General features: G+C 29.6%; 1 protein-coding gene across 7 annotated transcripts in view; it reads left to right on the top strand.

Annotated features, from left to right (window-relative positions):
* Positions 1-258: 258 nt before the first annotated feature.
* The window catches only part of LOC106685019 (acyl-CoA:lysophosphatidylglycerol acyltransferase 1), a 31,680-nt gene continuing 14,051 nt past the window's right edge, over positions 259-17,887 (top strand). Inside the window, exons 1-2 of one of the 7 annotated variants that reach the window (XM_014427474.2) lie at positions 259-379; positions 16,333-16,465. In XM_014427474.2, coding sequence (XP_014282960.1) covers positions 16,461-16,465 — 5 coding nt within the window. In that variant the 5' untranslated portion in view covers positions 259-379; positions 16,333-16,460. Of the gene's footprint in view, positions 380-6,765; positions 6,887-15,004; positions 15,361-16,332; positions 16,466-17,887 lie in introns of those variants that run through there. The other 6 variants (XM_067051862.1, XM_014427477.3, XM_014427472.3 and 3 more) reach the window with 6 other exon arrangements.

The following is a 17,887-nucleotide window of genomic DNA, read 5'->3' as shown; positions in this document are numbered from 1 at the left end:
TTTTATATTAGTATATTTTCTAATGAGGATAAATATTTTGAATAAAATAGTTTTGATTTCATAAAGTTGTTTCAATAAATTATCTTTCCTGTCAAAACTGACATTTCATATGAGATGACCCAATTAAATGAAATTTTCTACGGAAAAGATTAAATATAAAAATTTGTTTGACTCCTAGATTCGCTTTCATTTTAAATCTATTATGTGACGTAATAGATAATTGCAAATTGATTAGTGAATATTATTATCTTCAACGATAGTTGTGCGACCTCTACAGCCTCCAAACAAAGCTTAAACAATTTAATATCAACCGCTTGTCGATTCTGTGCCAACCAAGAGTTTTTTTAAGTGTCTACTCCGGGTTTTATTTTATTTTAAGGTAAGAGGCTCTTCAACTTTTTTAAACATATTTATTTATAACCTTTTTTTTTTTTTTTTTATGAAATTTCATTAATGTTGATGTTTTAAACATGCATTCTAATAACGTACCTCAGAGTCATTCCCTACTTATGTTTAAACAGGATTTTTTGAGGGAGACAAAGGGGGAAGAGTTAAGGATTAAGAGAAATCCGATTTTATTATACCATATTCGTTCGTTATGCAACAAATGATTGCTGTGAAATAAATGACATATTATTTTCAATCCCATCATATGTTTTTATGAAATATAATGTAATAAAATTAAAAAATGTTATAATTTCGAGGAGGGTTAGGACCCCTCCTCCCGGACCTCCTCCTTTCCCTACACCACTGTTCATAGTAAGCCCAATACAGTATTAATAGTTTAATTATCCTTTCGATTTAAGATTTTCTTTTCCGAAATATATAATTAAGTTTGATTAATTAAAATAACTAAATACCTTAAGACAATTTTTGTGATTTTGGCGGTCACATATTCCTTATTTATTTATTTTTTTTAGAATCTAAAAACGAATTATCGTTTTCGTGTTTATTGTTTCAGTAACCTAAAGTTATTCAGTAATGAAATCATATAGTCCTTCGCAGCCTTTGATCAAGCAATATGTCGGTAAACAGTAGAGAAATAAATATCCATACACTTATTTTTTCATAATAAAATATTCTTAATAATTGATTAATCGATGGTTAAGGCTCATATATTTATTTATTTAAAAATAGCAAATTGTTTATGTGTCATGCCACGTGTATTGAACACGTTTTTGAATTTTGTCATCTTAGATTTTGCAGAGATGTTATATAAGTATAGATGCCTATTAGGTATAGATACCTGGAAAAATGTTAGATCTTTTCAAGTCCCTGTAAATGTACTTAAAAACAGACAATGACAAGTTTTGGAATGGCTACAAACGCTTCCCTAATATACCTAGAGATATATGATGGGTGTGATTTTTCAGTAAATTCCCTTTCTTTCCATATGATAGGCAACAGTATATAAGTTAAAATGTCTCAAAACTTAATTTAAAATTTTAGCTTTCTCGGAAAGAACTTGTTTTAAAATTTTCATATTTATTCGTAGAATAAGATATGTTGGTGTAAATCAATGTGAGACGAAAATACCTACACTAAAGCTCCACTCCCACAAATTCAATACTTTATTCTTACTAACAATTACAGCAATATTAATATTAAAGTTTTCATAAAAATAAGCATAACAGAAATGTGAATAATTAGTTTGTTAATAAGTCAGCAGATATATCAGGAGATTATTTTATTTTTGTAAGCTTCTGACTGCATTTAAAAGTTTTCCACCATTATTTTCAAAGTAGTTACGGGAATGAACGCAAGGAATTGGTAAATTTCTTTGATAGATCATGCTCTATCAAGAAATATTCTGATTCATCATTGTATACATGGGTTGGGGAGGGGGGGGGGGATGTTACAAGTCCAAGGTTTTTCCAGTTTTCACTAAGAGGAAAAAATGCGGAATTTTTTTTTTTTGATTTTTCTTGATTTTTTTATTTCTCGAAAAAAATAGGAGCCCGCAAACTTAAAATTTGTAATCAGCATCCCCAAAACATAAATTAGCAAAGTTTCAGAAGATCCCTAAAACATTCCAGGGAAACCTATCATAAGCCAATTGAATATTATTATAAATTAACATATAATTTGAATCAAAATATAAGCTAATAATTGTAGCTCGGACAGATCCACCTGACGATTTACGTTAGTTAGATACAGAAAGAAAACGTTCTGTGAATTGTGTGTATCACATGCAATCGAGTGAAAAAAGCCAAAAATGCTCAAAATAAGTGCTCTTAAACATGCGGAACATACTGCAACACAATATGGTATGAAAAATTACTCTTCATAATGTGAAAAACTGGGTACCTAACACAGAAATGAGTGGAAAATGAATAAAAATAATGCAGTGGGTAAATGATCTTGAATTCATAAGTGCTTAGAACTTTTTTTTACTTATACGAATGTGAAATCTTATTATTATAAGAAAAACCAATGAGTCATTTTACAATGGCTGGGAATAAACGAACTGAAATTTGAGCTGAACTGGTTTCCAACATGACATATCGGCGAATATTTAACCGACATAGATGTCCGGCCTCAAACCAGTTTGCCATTGAAGTACTGGCAAAGCCCTTAGGTTTCAACTAAAAATCTGTGTTCCATCTAAAATATCCTTTCGTATTGAATAATTGAAATCCAGATAAATTTTTATATGCTGTGAAAATTATGTTGCACTCCTACGATTATTGATTGATACAGACGTGTTTCACAAAGATGACCCAAGTTCTGGCCAATGCAGACGACGTCGTCATCATCGGTAGATCCTGCAGAGCATTAACACTGCTTTCGAAGCAATGGATGTCGAAGCAAAAAAGGATGGGCCTGTATATTAATGGGGAAAAACCAAGATTATGCTGTTGGGTAAGAAGCCTCTTGACCAGAGGCATAGTCGCCTTGTAATGGGCTCCAATAATTTCGAAGTGGTAAGAAGTTTTTCTTACCTTGGCTCTATCAATGAGAACCAGGATGAAGAAGAAGAAGTTAAAAGCAGAATTGCTGCTGGAAATAGAGCATATTTCTCCATTGTAAGGTTAATCAAAATCAAACTTGTTAGCCGTACCACCAAGTTCACCCTGTACAAAACGCTGATAAGGCCAGTCGTCACATACGCTGGAGAAACTTGGACTCTGACCAATAAAAGCATTAACCTGCTTGACAGATTTGAAAGAGAAATTCTGAGGAGAATCTTTGGGCCCGTATGCAAGAATGGGAATTGGCGAAAAAGGAAAAATGGTGAACTTTTTGGGCTCTATGAGGAATGTAGGAGTTATGTAGGAGTGCCTCGTACATACGTATACAGAGGCTTAAATGGCTTGGCCATGTTATGAGGATGAGCGAGGAAAGAGTGGCTCATAAACTGTACAGTTACGTTCTGGATGGTGTGCGGCAAAGTAGTAGGCCGAAGGGCCGATGGAGGGATGCTGTGAGGCGGGATTTGCGACAACTGAGGATCCCTGTTAACCTTACAGAAGATAAAGAAAGATGGTTGGCAGCCGTTGAGCAGGCCAAGGGCAGCTTCATGCGCCTGTTGTGCCAGTAAAAGATACAGACATGTTTGACAATACCAAAGACAATGATTGAGGAAGTGAAGCGTAAGTTTATGACAAACACGAAAGGAAGTACATAGAAAAAGTATAAAGTAGTATAAAGTGTAGAAAGTACACCTTACACTAACACTAGCAAGCAAAGTGTTCCATTTCCAACTAAAGGGTATCACAATACCTCGTATTGCATGAGGTATTTTCAAGCAAGCTTCAATTGCATGTATATCGTTATTATATACCAAAACTTTTCAAGGTTCTTAAAACCTTCCAGACCTTGGTTCTATGAATTTCTGTATTTGAAACCTTTTTTCATCAATTCACTGTGTGATACAGAAAAAACGTAACGCATTCAAAATAATATACAATACGAGAATTTCCGATAAGACTATATGAAAATCAAAATTACAGATCAATTTTAGCACTAAGCCAATAAATGCTTTATTCCTGAACATTTGTGCTGAAATACACAACATGAAGAAAAAATAATCCGCTTAAAATTTCAACGATTAAAAACCTCGGTCCAAAATAGAAAACACAATGAATGAATCACTGTCACAGAAAGATTAAATTTTCATTATATCTTCGCCTAAGAACTTATTGTACCAATAAACATTCAATATATACGTACTTTTAATAATCAAAAATGCAATAAACAATGTCAAGGACAATGAGCGGATTTTCTAAAGTAGTGATTTCCGCCTCTCGGAGGGCTATCTGTAAAATTTTGAAGTTCAAAAATAATGGTACTACCGATTTTCGGGTATTTTTCACTTTTTTATTTCGGGTAAAATGGCTTTACGTTATATCCAGAGCGCTAGTGCTCTATTTTTTGATCTATTATTCCTTGATCTATTTTTTTAAAAATCTATTAATTTAAAAATTAGTGACTTTTTCTATTACTAACAACATATTATTTTTCCTCACATATTGAATTTCAGAACAATAGTTTACTTAGATCATTTGGGGCTCATGACATATTTATTTTTGAGGCCCAGGGCTGATAATATTGCTTAATTTATAACTAAAAATGAAATAAAATTAAATATTAATGTTAATTGAATTTAAAATTAGGAGTAAACTAAGGATACTAACCAAATAAAGTTAGTACTATTGTGCAAACAATGAAAATCAACCTTACAATATTTGATTTTGCTCAAAAGAAGAAGGCGACCTGCTGAAATTGAACTACAAAATCGTATATGTCAACTGCTTTGCCTTGAAAACCAGTTCTTAGCTCCAGAAATGTCGTTGGGTTAGTGATCTCTTGATTTGTTTCATTGATAACCCTAAAGAACATCATATCACAATATTTTTCCCTGAATGAATGTTAAAGAAGAATCCAGTCATACCAAATTATGCTCCAGATAAAAATTAATGCATCACCTCATTATTCTAAGAGAAATTCCATTTTATTAATATGGAGTTATTTTCTTTTTCTTTTTTCATACAGTGTAATTAATAAATAACATTAAAAGCAGAAATTAAACACCAAAACAGATTTATTATTTAAACTAATTATTTATTATATCAGTAAATATAAAGCAATAAAAAATGTGACAAAATCATTAAACCAAGCCAAAAAAAGGTAACCTGGACCTAGAAACTCAACATTACCATATGCCAAATTTCATTTTTTTTAAACTCAACATGGGAAATCTAAAAAAACGATTGATACAGTATTCTCAGAAAAAAAACCCTGGAGAGCAGATTTTGATTTTTTTATTACATTGTTTGGTATCTTAAAATGTAAAAACTCAAATTTGAGGTGGGGGCTTACTTTTTCTTTGCCCATTTCACCGAATAAAACCACAACATACAAGAACTCTCAAAAAGATAGAGAATAAATAAATTTTAGATGATTAAATTTAAAGTTTTAACTAAAACAAAAAAAAAAAGGATTGTGTATTTGGAAAGAAGTGTAGTGAAACAGGGTGATCAACAAGAAGAGAAATATGGAGTATTTAATGAATTCAATTTCAAACAGGGTTTGAGATAATTACCAGTGGTGAACAACCCTAGAATGCTACTGAATCCTGAACACTAAAATATTTTGATCAAGCAGTTCTAAGGAAGATTAACGGCTAAAATCTTTGTACCAATGAAAAATTTTATGGAAAGCATTAGTTAGTTTTATTAAATAATCCTTTCTAAGGATTAAAGTAGTTCACTGAGTCTGCTCAGAAGTAAAGTTATTATTAGAAAATATTTAAACCAAAAGTCTGTTTCATAATACCTGATTCTCGTGAATAGTTCTAATGGAAGAGTACCTTAAGAGTAAAAAGATAATTAAAAAAAATCATACAGTTTTACTGCAAAGTGCATTAATTTATAGTTATTTATTTCACTATAAATCCAAATGAGAATGTACTATATCATTATTGTACAACTACAGCTACTGAACAAAAAAAAATTATTCAAAACAAAAAAACTAACAATAAGAGACACAAATCTAAAAATAATTAAAATAAATAAAGTTACTAGATACATAATAAAACATTGTATTAGTATTAATATTATATTTGACATAATATTGAATTAAGAAAGTGGTAATAAATTATTAAAGAGGGGTGAGACAGAACCTGAAAGTTCCAACTTTTACAAAAGTTTTGACAGGATTTCCCAAAAATAATTTCCTTTTCTATTCAAACCCAACAATGTATCCCTAAAATCTCAATTTCTTGACATAAGGTCAAGTAGTAATGATCATTTTAAAAATATTTTTAATGTTTTTTTAATTTATATTAAAAGTCCCACAAAATTAACAAATATTCTTTAGATAAAAACTTGAAAATAATAGATTATTAGCTTTAGTTGACAATAACTCATCACCTCACAAACATAGATCAAAATTTGTGATTTAGCTTTCCAAATTTGCTCCATACATATATTTCAAACATCCCTACAAATACAGGGAAACATGTATAATATACATAATTAAATATAATCTAATTCACTATAAATACTTTCCAACAAAATTTATTAATTAATAAGAATGAAATATATTTTTTACCAAATAAAATTTCCCATCTGCTCAATCATTTCGTAAATATTATTGGCTAATAAAAGAAATGAAAATTGCATGACAAAGATAAACGAGAGAGAAAAAATAAGTATGAAAAACAAATATAAAGATAAATAAATAAGGAAAACTGAAATAATAATGAATTAAGGAGCGTGGATACATTAAGTCTCTTGGTCAATGGCTCAAGTCGTCTGGATGGATTATATGAGCTTGTGGCAGTGGATAGTACTTGACTCAGTGAATTGGAATTTAGAGTCAGTCTGCCATGAAAATTATTGAAACAATAAGTGACAGCTGTTAAGACAAAGGAAATTTCAAGGTTAGTGTGTAACGTCATTACAAATTTAAAAGATGATATATTTAATTTTTCTCAGTTGTGCATTGAAAGGACAGAAATTTTTTAGTTTTTGTTGTTTTCCATAACTCGATATAATATGACTAAAGCGTTTTTCTGAGTACTTTGTAATTTACTAATTTATTTGTTAGTACTATTTTTGAACTTTTGAACTTTTGTCAACTAACCAAGAAAGAAGTCTGTATCTGAATGAGAGCTTTTTTCCCCGCTTATGTGGCTATGCCATGTTAGTCATTTAACCAGATAAACATCTAAACTACATCAGAATAATACCTACATATATGATACCTGTGTGTATATTGGAAAATCATTATATGATTGTAGGAGATTGAGCTAGATGAACTAAACATGTGTTAATTTATATACATCTTTGGAAAAGACTGAAAATTATGATGAAATGTATGTTTTATTCAACCAATTCTCAATATCCTGAGGAACATTTGATATATGGAGGCATTTATAACGAAGGAACTGAGGAATTCTTACTAAGAGAGAAAAAGGAATCCACTACACAGAAATGCTGACAGGAGGTTCTGCAACCTCTTAAAGTTTTAACACTAATTAAATTTATGTTGATGATAATTATTTTTCAACAGGTTCATGAATTTTTCAAACTATTATAATGATTTGTATATTATATAATTTATCATTTCGAATTATTTACTTATATCAGACTTCAAAGTCTGTTACATACTATAAAAAATTTTAATTCACAAAAATAAAGCCCAAATTTTATAGGAAAATGCTTATATATCAGTACTATTTCACATTATAAATAATTATCAAACTTTTATGTGGTTCTATAAATACAAATACTTCTAAGCACTATATTGGTGTAAGGAGCTACATGATTTATTAACAAAAAGCCCTATTTTTACAACAAAAAAAAAGTAGAGAATAAATATTCAATAAAAATAAGTTATACGGTTTATTATCAATGATCGTCATGGACAGAGCAGTGAAACTGATATCAGTGTCATATCAATTAATGATTTAAACTTTTTTTTTTATCAAAATATTTTTACTATTTTAATAATTTTATTAATATTTGAATTTTTTCTTCTTCTATTGAGATGCTTCGACTGTAGTGTAAGGTATATTATGTTTTGTTATGGTGTCAGAATAAATTTTTTGTCTTGTTTCAGTTTGTTTTAGAGTTAGTGATTGTTGATGTTTTATGAAATGGTGGTTTCAATCCCCTCATAAGGAATCCATAAGTGAAGACTGCATTCTCATTCTCATTCTTGCAAGGATTACTTCTTCAGATCTAGATACTCTGGAAGAAGTTTACCATGGAAGGATACTTTGTCTTATTTCTTGCTGCTTGCTTAGTGATTGGTTCCACATTCTTCATCATTGTTCTCATAGGACTGTTTTGCATTGACCTCTCCATCTACAGAAATGGTTAAAACAATCATTGTGGTCTTGTTCCCTTTCTCTCTTGTGAGATTTGCTACTCTATATGCAACTTGATTTCCATGGATACTACAATGCGAGGGAACTATATCTCTATCCAGTGATCTTCCAAACAGCTATTAATTATTCTGGCCATAGCATTTCAGAGATCCTTTTGGCAATCATCCCCATTAAATTTTAAAAGTCTATATATAGAAGGACATACCATATGTTCTTCAATTTTATTGATATGATGGCAAAAAGTTTGCCTGTGAAGACATGATTGTTGATGATAAGTTTAACTTAAAGCTCATATCTCCAAGTACAATTTCACATTTGATTTATGTTTCAATATTTAATTGATCCATAAACACTACTGTGTAACCCATGCATTTTTGTTTTAATTCTGTAAAAAGGCACTTTTTAATGAATAGATTGTTAGCATTTTATATTTCCTTACAAAAAATGTATCAGTTTTCTTTTTGAAAGAGTTCTTCCATCGAGAAAATAATGTGTAAATAATTAATAATTAATATGATGTATTAAAAAAACAACTTTCTATTAAATATTTTGCAAAGTAAAACCTTTTTTTACTTCTTAAATTCTTCATTACAATAGATATTTTAAGCTTGAACTAGCTCATCTCCAACTTTTTTCTCCTTTTACATTATGTCTTTTCTACCCACAACATAACTTGTCATTATGTCCAGCATAAAATAAAAAGATCTACATATCATTTAGCTAAAAAATTATTTTTATAATGTTATCATCTTTAATATATGTTTATCCTAACAAGGTTGAGTCTGGAATTTTGTGATTGAAATAATACAATGTGCTTCCACCTCTTGGTCCTCTTATGGCATATATTTTACAGTCAACCCCCCAAAGCTGAGTATAGGAGAGAGGAATAAATTCAAGAGATATTGTATCTCTAATTGATATTCTATTTGTCCATTGCTAACTTAGCAGTATAGCTATTGACAGGCAACCATAGCCAGGACCATAACTAAGTTGTGGTGAAATGTGCCCTCACCAAGAGCGCAGGTACAAAGGGTGCAAAATTAACCATGGGAAATCCCCCAATTTTTAAAATGTTGCAATTTATCAAGCAATAAAATTGAAGTATAATTTTTCTTTGATAATAACAGTGTTTTTATATAAAAAAAAGTAAGTATTGTACCGAAATTCTAAAAATTTGTTCAAACCATCCCCCTCCCTGTTTGTTTTTGTTAAATAGCTTAAAACATCTCTGGTCATCAATGCCATTTATTTCTTATTTGATTTTGCTTACAATTGTTATATTTTATTTATTTTTTAATTAAATTTAATGTATTTATATTTTTTGTCTGTTCAATGTTATATTTGTGTTAGTATACCTTTTGATTTTAGAAAGTGAAATATTAATTTTGTTATTTTATCATCATCTCTAAGGGTATTTGAAATATCCAGATTGTCCAAGAGCGCAGAGGGCGCACTGCTTCTCATTTAAAACGAACATACTCTTTATGTTTATTAATTAAGCTTATAATTCATCAATAATAAGTTGTCATTTTTCCATAAAAGAATTTACACATTTACAAAACATTTACTCTACGCAGTCCTAGGACTAAGTAAATTAATCTAAAATGAATTGCCATTTTAGAACTCTCGAGTTCTATTATTAGGGTTAATAGAGAAGGAAAAATGTTTTCCATTGTGCTCTCAAATAGTCCACCAACTTAAACCTTTTATTTTTAATTTAATTTATTTTTTATATAATCTTTATTCTGAGACGAAGTTCCCTAATAACAAAAAGAATGAACATCAATAATTCCATAGCTTATATATATAGCTTTGATATATTAAGTAGTTATATTTTTAATTATCAAAATGGTCCTACATAAATATTACATTTTTTTGGAGAATTGAGATTAAAAGAGATGAAAAAATTAGTAGGAGGTTAGAGAAGAGGAAAAGAATGACATATTACTACATTTTTCCAAGCTGAAAGTTTGGAGAGAGAAATTATATGTATTTAAAAGGATTTAAAAAATGACAAAAAGACAGAGTTATTGAGTTTTACTGGAATAAAATCTAAGCTATTGTCTTTGGTTCTAATACAAAAGAGAGCAGATCATCAGGAGTAACATGTTGAAAATGAAAATTCTCGAGATCATACGGAGCTCGTGCCCGTGAATTGATGAATGTTGGGAAATGTTTAAAGGAGTAAGTGAAATAGGATTGGTGAAATAAGAGTTTAGTTCATCAGAAAAAACATGAAAAATTGATGCATTGGGAATTTATAACAGAGAGTTTTCAGACAATCTTACACTTCAATCTAAGATCAAGAGCTTGAGATATAGAAGAATGAAAGTATTGTGTATTGGCAACTGTCAGCATGAATGGAACACTAGAATTGGTTTTGAAGGATCTTCAAAGGAAGAATAGTCTTCAAGAATTGGGGTGCAACCTTCTGGCTATGTCTCTACTTTTCATTACGTCTCTTACTTCTGGGGTGATCCAGGGAGCAGGGGGTCATCAGAATGTAGTGGCTTTGAGAGGAGCATGTTAGTTAAGGAAAGTTAAGGGATTTAAAGATAAACAATCTAACATTTCATCTAAAGAGGAGAAAGTGTAGATGGGTTCAAAGGAATATGTATTTTATGGAACATCCTTTTGTTCACTAGCTCAGGGAAAAATAAAATAAAATTATGCTTGTTAATTTTCACAATCAGTTTTTTAGTGCTAAAATGTGATTAAGTAACTTATAAACAAAGCAAAGCATTTATTTTCTCAGAATCAAGAGGTAAGTTGAATAATGAAGATTTTTGAGGATGCATTTAAAAAAAAATTAATATTGAGAGAATATCTGATCAACATTGCACAACAGATACTAGGCCACATGAAAATAAAAAAAAAATAAAAAAAAAAAAAAAACTGGCTCTTGACCAATGGTGTCACAAGGTGATAAAGTAGTCAGTATTCAGGCTCAACTGCCAATGGTTTTTACCCGAAACTAATGAAAGACCAGGTATCCATTTTATAGAGATAGGATTCTTAATAAGGGTTTTCTTCTAACCCTATAATCAATCCCCTAAAATAGCATATGAATTTTGTACTAAGAAAGGCCAGAGAATCAAGAGCCTTACCCACTCTTTGGGTACAAGGAACAAGTTGCTATTTATTTCATCTCTCTATCAATATACAACTTAAGTAAAACCTATTACATCAAAACATTTATGGTATTTATTTTGTAAACAATATTTTTGTAAATCATTATAATGCCGAAAATATAGACATAATCAATAACTAATGAACATGGTAGAGGTTATCTGAAATCTGTCATAAAAAGAAAACCGCTAAAAAGAAATTAGTGAAGTTTGATAAATACAGGAAATCTTATTTAATAAGCAGTTCTATTAAGTAACATTGGACTTTATAATTCTAACTTATTTTAAAATAGGTATTTTCATTCCTAGGAGTCATATTAAACACTATTCCAAATTTGTATTTAAACATTGATTGTTCACCAAATTTGGTTTAGTTATTTTGATGAGAGTAATGATTTTTTAAAAAGATTTCTGAGAAGAAAAACTTGAAAATTGTAGAAAAAATGTGCTTCATTTATAGTGCAAAGTTGTACATATATTTTATAGTTCATGGAGGTGATGAATGACCTGAGGGTATATGAAATATATGATAAAAAAAGATTGATTTAAAAGGAATGGACAAGAGTAGATAAGTGAAAATATCAAGGAATTACTTCAAAGAGACCTTCCACAGTACATGAAGAGTCGGGAAATTAAAATTGAGATATCTGATTTCAGAACCCTACAAGGAGGAGGTAATGGAAAAAGATAGAAGGGGCTTCAGTTCAGCATGGAAACTATGACTTATATAGCCCAGTAATGATGGTAATCAATTTAGTATAGTGCAGGAATTGATATTTCTTGAAGATGCCAATGAAATCTATCAATACTACTTAGGTAGTTGGCATATCAAGTTCTATCCTGATAAGCAAAGTGTAATTTCTCATTTTTTGTACTACACTGGATAACTATTTTCACCATATATACCAGTATGTCATAGAGATAAAAGCATAAATAGAAGCATTATTGTAATTTAAGAATAATAACTATTTGGAATGTGTTGAGAATGTTTAATTTAGTCCCAGAAAGATTCCATGCTGTTAACTCAAACTGGCTGTCACCTAGTATATCCATATTGATGTCCAGAGGGATCTAATATTACTATTATTTATGATAGTACAGCACATTATAAATTAATTGTGTTATATAACTCTATGAATCGAAAGGTTTCGGCTTTTTTTTTTATGAGCGCTAGTATGCTGGTGACTATTACCCTTCTTGCCTAAAGTTTGCCAACAGATCGCACCAGTAGAGCCATTTGAGCCGTTACAAAAATAATTAAAACATAGATATGATGAAGGCAAATTATGTTTATAGAGGATTATGAGAATCTAGAGTGGATTCTTGTATCAAATTATGTTGGTTCAAACTAAATAATGAAAAATCATAACAAAAAGTTTGAATTTGAGGATGAATTTTCCTTAAAAAGGGACCAACAGGTAGTCTTTCGGAACCACTCGGCATTCCATCTGAAGTCGACGCCTGATTAACTAACAATGATACTGTGATGAAAATAAGAATAATTGATGTGCGGTAGTGAGAATTTAAAATTTAAGAGCTTTCTTAATCTAGTTAGACAGGTGGATATTCAAAAACCAAAAAAAAAAAAAAAAATTGTCCTTAATAAGAAGTAAAACACGGACATTAAAAAACGGGTAGGTATTGGTAGCATCCGTATGCTTTCGGAAACACTCGGAATTCCATCTAAGGTCGACGGCTAATTAACAAATAATGATATTGCGGTCATAATGAAAATAATTGATGTGCGGTAATGAGAATTTAAAATTTAAATTGCTTGCTTACTCTAGTTAGATAGGCGAATATTCAAAAACAATAACACAATATAAATTTTCTTAAATATGGAGCAAAGCATGGATATTAAAAAAATATATTTCCAAAGAACGATTGCAGTAAAATAGAACTTATTAATGAAAGAATTGGCAAAATGGTGACGTTTCAGGATAAATAGAAAATAGAATCATGATAAAATGCAATATGTCTTAAAAAAAATTCTGGTTCTGAAAACATACTGCTGATTGCTAAAAGCGTTTGTGAAAAGAAGTTAACATCGAAAATATCAATGAGCCAGTTTTATAGTCGATTATATTAATATAATATACTATATTACTTCTTGTTTTAAAGTCACGTACACATTGGACCAAAAACAACTATTATATATTGTTTTTATGCGAATAACAGGACAAATGCCAACGCACTGGCAATGGTTTATTGATACACACAGTGGTGGTTCGTTAGGACAGTTTGTCTTTAAAGACGAGAGGTTTGTGTCAAGGAATTCGACCTTCCTAGGGAAGGTGGCCCCGTTGATGTTATTGGCAGAAATATAAGTCTCGAGCAAGACAAAAATGTTCATTGGATCTGATTTGCCTTCAAGATACATTAACCGAATGTCGACCAACAGTGCGGTCGGTTGGCACTCGTTGACCAAGATTAACTTAGAGTGTACGAACTTTGATGTGGATGAGATCCCGAACGCTGACCTTCATTGGTTAAATTTTTAGACACCTTAAGAAACAATTAAATAAGGAAACTTCGATTCTTTGGCTTTCTTTCATTCGAAAGCCTTGATGAGGTCTTGCAAAATAGGATGAAACGTTGGTTCACAATATATATTTTCATTAATATTTGAGTTATTTTGACCACACCCGGACCATCTTCCATTTATACATTACACACGGTCAATCAACGATCTTCTAATAAATTATGATAATTTCATAAAATTATCAGAGAAAAACAGAACCCTTTTAATCTATATTTTTTTTGAGAAAATTTTAATTAGTTTTTAACATATTATGACGATTGCGCAAATATTGTTAGACACAAAAGAAACAAACAATGAAGTTCTCAGAAATAACAATATGGAGATGATCTCACCATTTTAGCCTAAATATTATGTAACTATATGAATATTTTTTAGCACATCTTGAATATAAACTATCGTTTTCCATTCTGCACGACATTCAGCTAAAGTAACTTGGAATCTTGAGCAAGATTTTTTTTTCAACGTATTGAGCAAAAAGCGGTACCATCTACCATCTAAATGAGGTTTTTGATACCTAATCAAATAAAATAAAAAACTGATGCATCTTGCAAAGGTCGTAAACAGGAAGAAAAGGTCTTAAATATCCAGAGCAGATAATGGTTTATATGAAGATGAAAGCATATTTTATTTAGAAACATATCTTATTTTAAAGTTGAAACTCTTGTTGTAACTACAATGTTCCACATCGAAAAAGTAAAATTCATCTGTAGATGCATAAAAATATGGAAATAGATAAGACACTACGGAATGACTAAATTTGTGATAGGTGATATCACCAGCATAGTACAACGCACGCGTGTTTCTTAGTATAGATAATACTAAATTTTAATGTTACTAAAATTTTAATTAGTAATTAGAAGTAATAGAAAGAGAACATAAAATTAAACTATGATCTCACTTTTCTGGTAAAATTCTGGAAATGTTAAAAACTACCTAACTTTATCTATCGACTCTAAGTTGAAGTTCCTTATAGCGAAAAGGTTTTGTGGTTCACTATGTATGGAGTTATCCCAATTGTTAGGTGCCTCCATTAGTTTTAGGATTACCTTCTTGACAATTTTAAATGGCTGTGGGATATGAAATTAAGAAAACATTACCAAAAATGACCTTCGCATAGGCTATCATCTGTGAATGAGATAACATGAGTATACCGGTTATCATGCCAGTCAATCAGGCAGCTCGTTGAAAGTAGATTATGAATTTACCTTTTTTTTAAGTGCGTTTTGTGTTCTTCACCATAATCAGTGTCAGTCGAAGGAACCAGTTTTCTACTTATTTATACATACATGCGTGTCGGCATATTTAGTTGATGTAAGTTCTCAGCCTGATTGCAATCGTCCAGGTTAGAAAGAGTAAGCAATTAAGTTTAATAACATTTACTTGTGTGTACTTTGATAATGAAATCTGACAGGATATTACAGTTGGGTATGTTAAGTTTCTTGGAAGGGTGTTTTTAAATAGTGATTTTACCATCTAAGTTGCTCAGAACTTTACCACTGCCTATGTTTATTTACAAAATTTTAGATGGTGCTACATTATAAATGATTAATGATACTGTGTTTTATTGGTATTTTTATTTTATTTGATTTGCAAATAGCCATTAAGTCAAAAAGAAAGTTGGATTGAAAATTTGTTTACATTACAGTTTTTAGTCATTTTATCAAAACATTTGATAGGGTAGTGGTCCTTGTATGTGACATTCTTTTCCTTGATTTCATATTAATAAAATTTGTTCTTTATTATTATTTGTTTATTCGAGCAATCATTCTTAAGATAATTCATATTTAATTGATTTGGAAAAATTGTATGCATATTTTGAATTTACTTCAAGTTACATATTTTTTTATCCTTCGCAATTGATAATTAGTTTCATTTGTTATTGCCAAAAGTAATTTTTTTCAATACTACATGCTTTTTACCTCTAGTAGTGTTTGTGTTTAGTATTTTTTTTATCCTCCTGTCCCTTGCTACAGGTCTTTAATCATTGTTATTCTCAATGATTGTTTCAGTGCCAACTAATTCAGAATAATTAGATAACTTATGTGCAATGATTTGGTAACATATTCTTAGGTTACTTATGACCTTGTCTTCAATTCTATTATAAGCTTAGCAGAAGTTTTTGGAAAATTTGCTTTTGTGTCCATTTTTTTAATATTTATTTTTCCAAACAAGAGTGAAGAATTCTAATTATTTATAATATTAATATTTGAGGATTGATTGTTCGATGTTTCTGTAATGAAAACTAGAAATTGTGTCAAATTTAGTTCATTATCTTAAACTTGTGCTTTATCTATTTAATTAATTATTTAATCACGATTTCCCAGATTGGATTACTGCTTGCTATGGTGCCTATCACTTAGTAATTATGATTAAGACTAGATTTAAATTGTGAATCAGCTATATACAGAGAGCATGCTCTTGCGAATAAGGATTACTAATTGAAGCCAACAACATGAGGTAATAGTTTTGAGTATTAAATAAAGTTGATTATATTATAATTATTCGATACAGTTTTCTGTGATATTATATCCCTTCTCTTTATCTTATTCATAATAACTTTATGTATGGTTGTACTTTTTATTAAAATACCATTACCTTTATATCAGAAAATTTCAATTTATATTAAATATTTTTCTTGAAATTTTTACACATTTTCTTTTGATGACTTTATTAGCTTACTTCTCCTGAGATTAGTATTGATGGAAAAATAATTTATTATATAAATGATGAACTAGTTTTTAAATCCATATGATTTTTTTCATGTTTGGAGGCAGGGTATTAAAAAAAAAAAAGGTGATGGCTTTCCTATTTATTAGTGTATATATGTTTATATAGACGTTTGTCAAATCTAAAACGACTTAACTTTTTGAAGTTATTAAAAAAAATAAAATCAGGATTTTCTCTTTTGAATTTATGTTTCATACAGTATAAAGACATCTGGACGAAGCCTTTTTAGCTCTTTTATGTATGTTATGGTTAATTTAAAACATTTATTGTATAAAGAAGTGCTTTTAATCAAATAGGGTCAATTAGATTGATGATTATTTTCCTGAATACATCTGTTTATTAATATATGTGTGGATTTTAACCATTATGTTGCCCCAAGTCTCCAAAATACTTTTTTTTTTTTTTTTCATGAGTGGTTAGCAGGCACGGAACTATTAATTTTTATTTTTAAAAAATTTTAACCACACTTTAATTATTACTTTTATGAAATACAAATGAAAATTTAGTCAAAATTGTTGTATATCTAATTTTTTATGAATTATTTTCTTTTAATTTTTGTTCGTTAAACCTTAGAATATAAACTTATTAAAAAGTGTTTCCTAAAATATTTTTAAAAATAAGTTTTAATGAAAAAAGTAAACAGTTTTTAATGATGTATGAGAGTTTATTAATACATATTATTAGTTTATTTTAGTACCTTTGGATATGCTATTATATTATTTGTATTGTTTTAGTTTTATTACCAAAAACTTTGATAATTAATTTTCTCAATTTGGCATAGTGTCTGCTTCTCATCAGCTCATATATTAGAAATTTTTTTTAAAATTGAGAAATAAAAAAGGTTAACCAACAGTAAAATACCTACCAAATAATAAAGTTTAAAACAGAAACTGTTATTTTTCTAAATTTTCGTTGTGAAGGTCTTCCAACTTCATAGTACATAATTTTAAGGAGAATAAGTCTGCTTTGCAAGAATTAAATAATGTTTTTACTGTCGACTTTGCATGTAATGAATCTTACATGCATGGAAAAAAAAAGAAATGTTAATTCATCATAATTGAATATTGGGTCTTAAATGATTTTCAAATTAAATATTTTGAGTGTTATTGGCCATTTATACTGGCTGTTTGTGATACTTTGAAGTACATGAGC

The sequence above is a fragment of the Halyomorpha halys genome, unplaced genomic scaffold (genome assembly GCF_000696795.3).
Source record: "Halyomorpha halys isolate HHAL.00 unplaced genomic scaffold, Hhal_1.1 Scaffold649.1, whole genome shotgun sequence".
Taxonomy (NCBI): domain Eukaryota; kingdom Metazoa; phylum Arthropoda; class Insecta; order Hemiptera; family Pentatomidae; genus Halyomorpha; species Halyomorpha halys.
The sequence above is the reverse complement of the archived record's forward strand: the minus strand, read 5'-3'. Positions and strand labels throughout refer to the sequence as shown.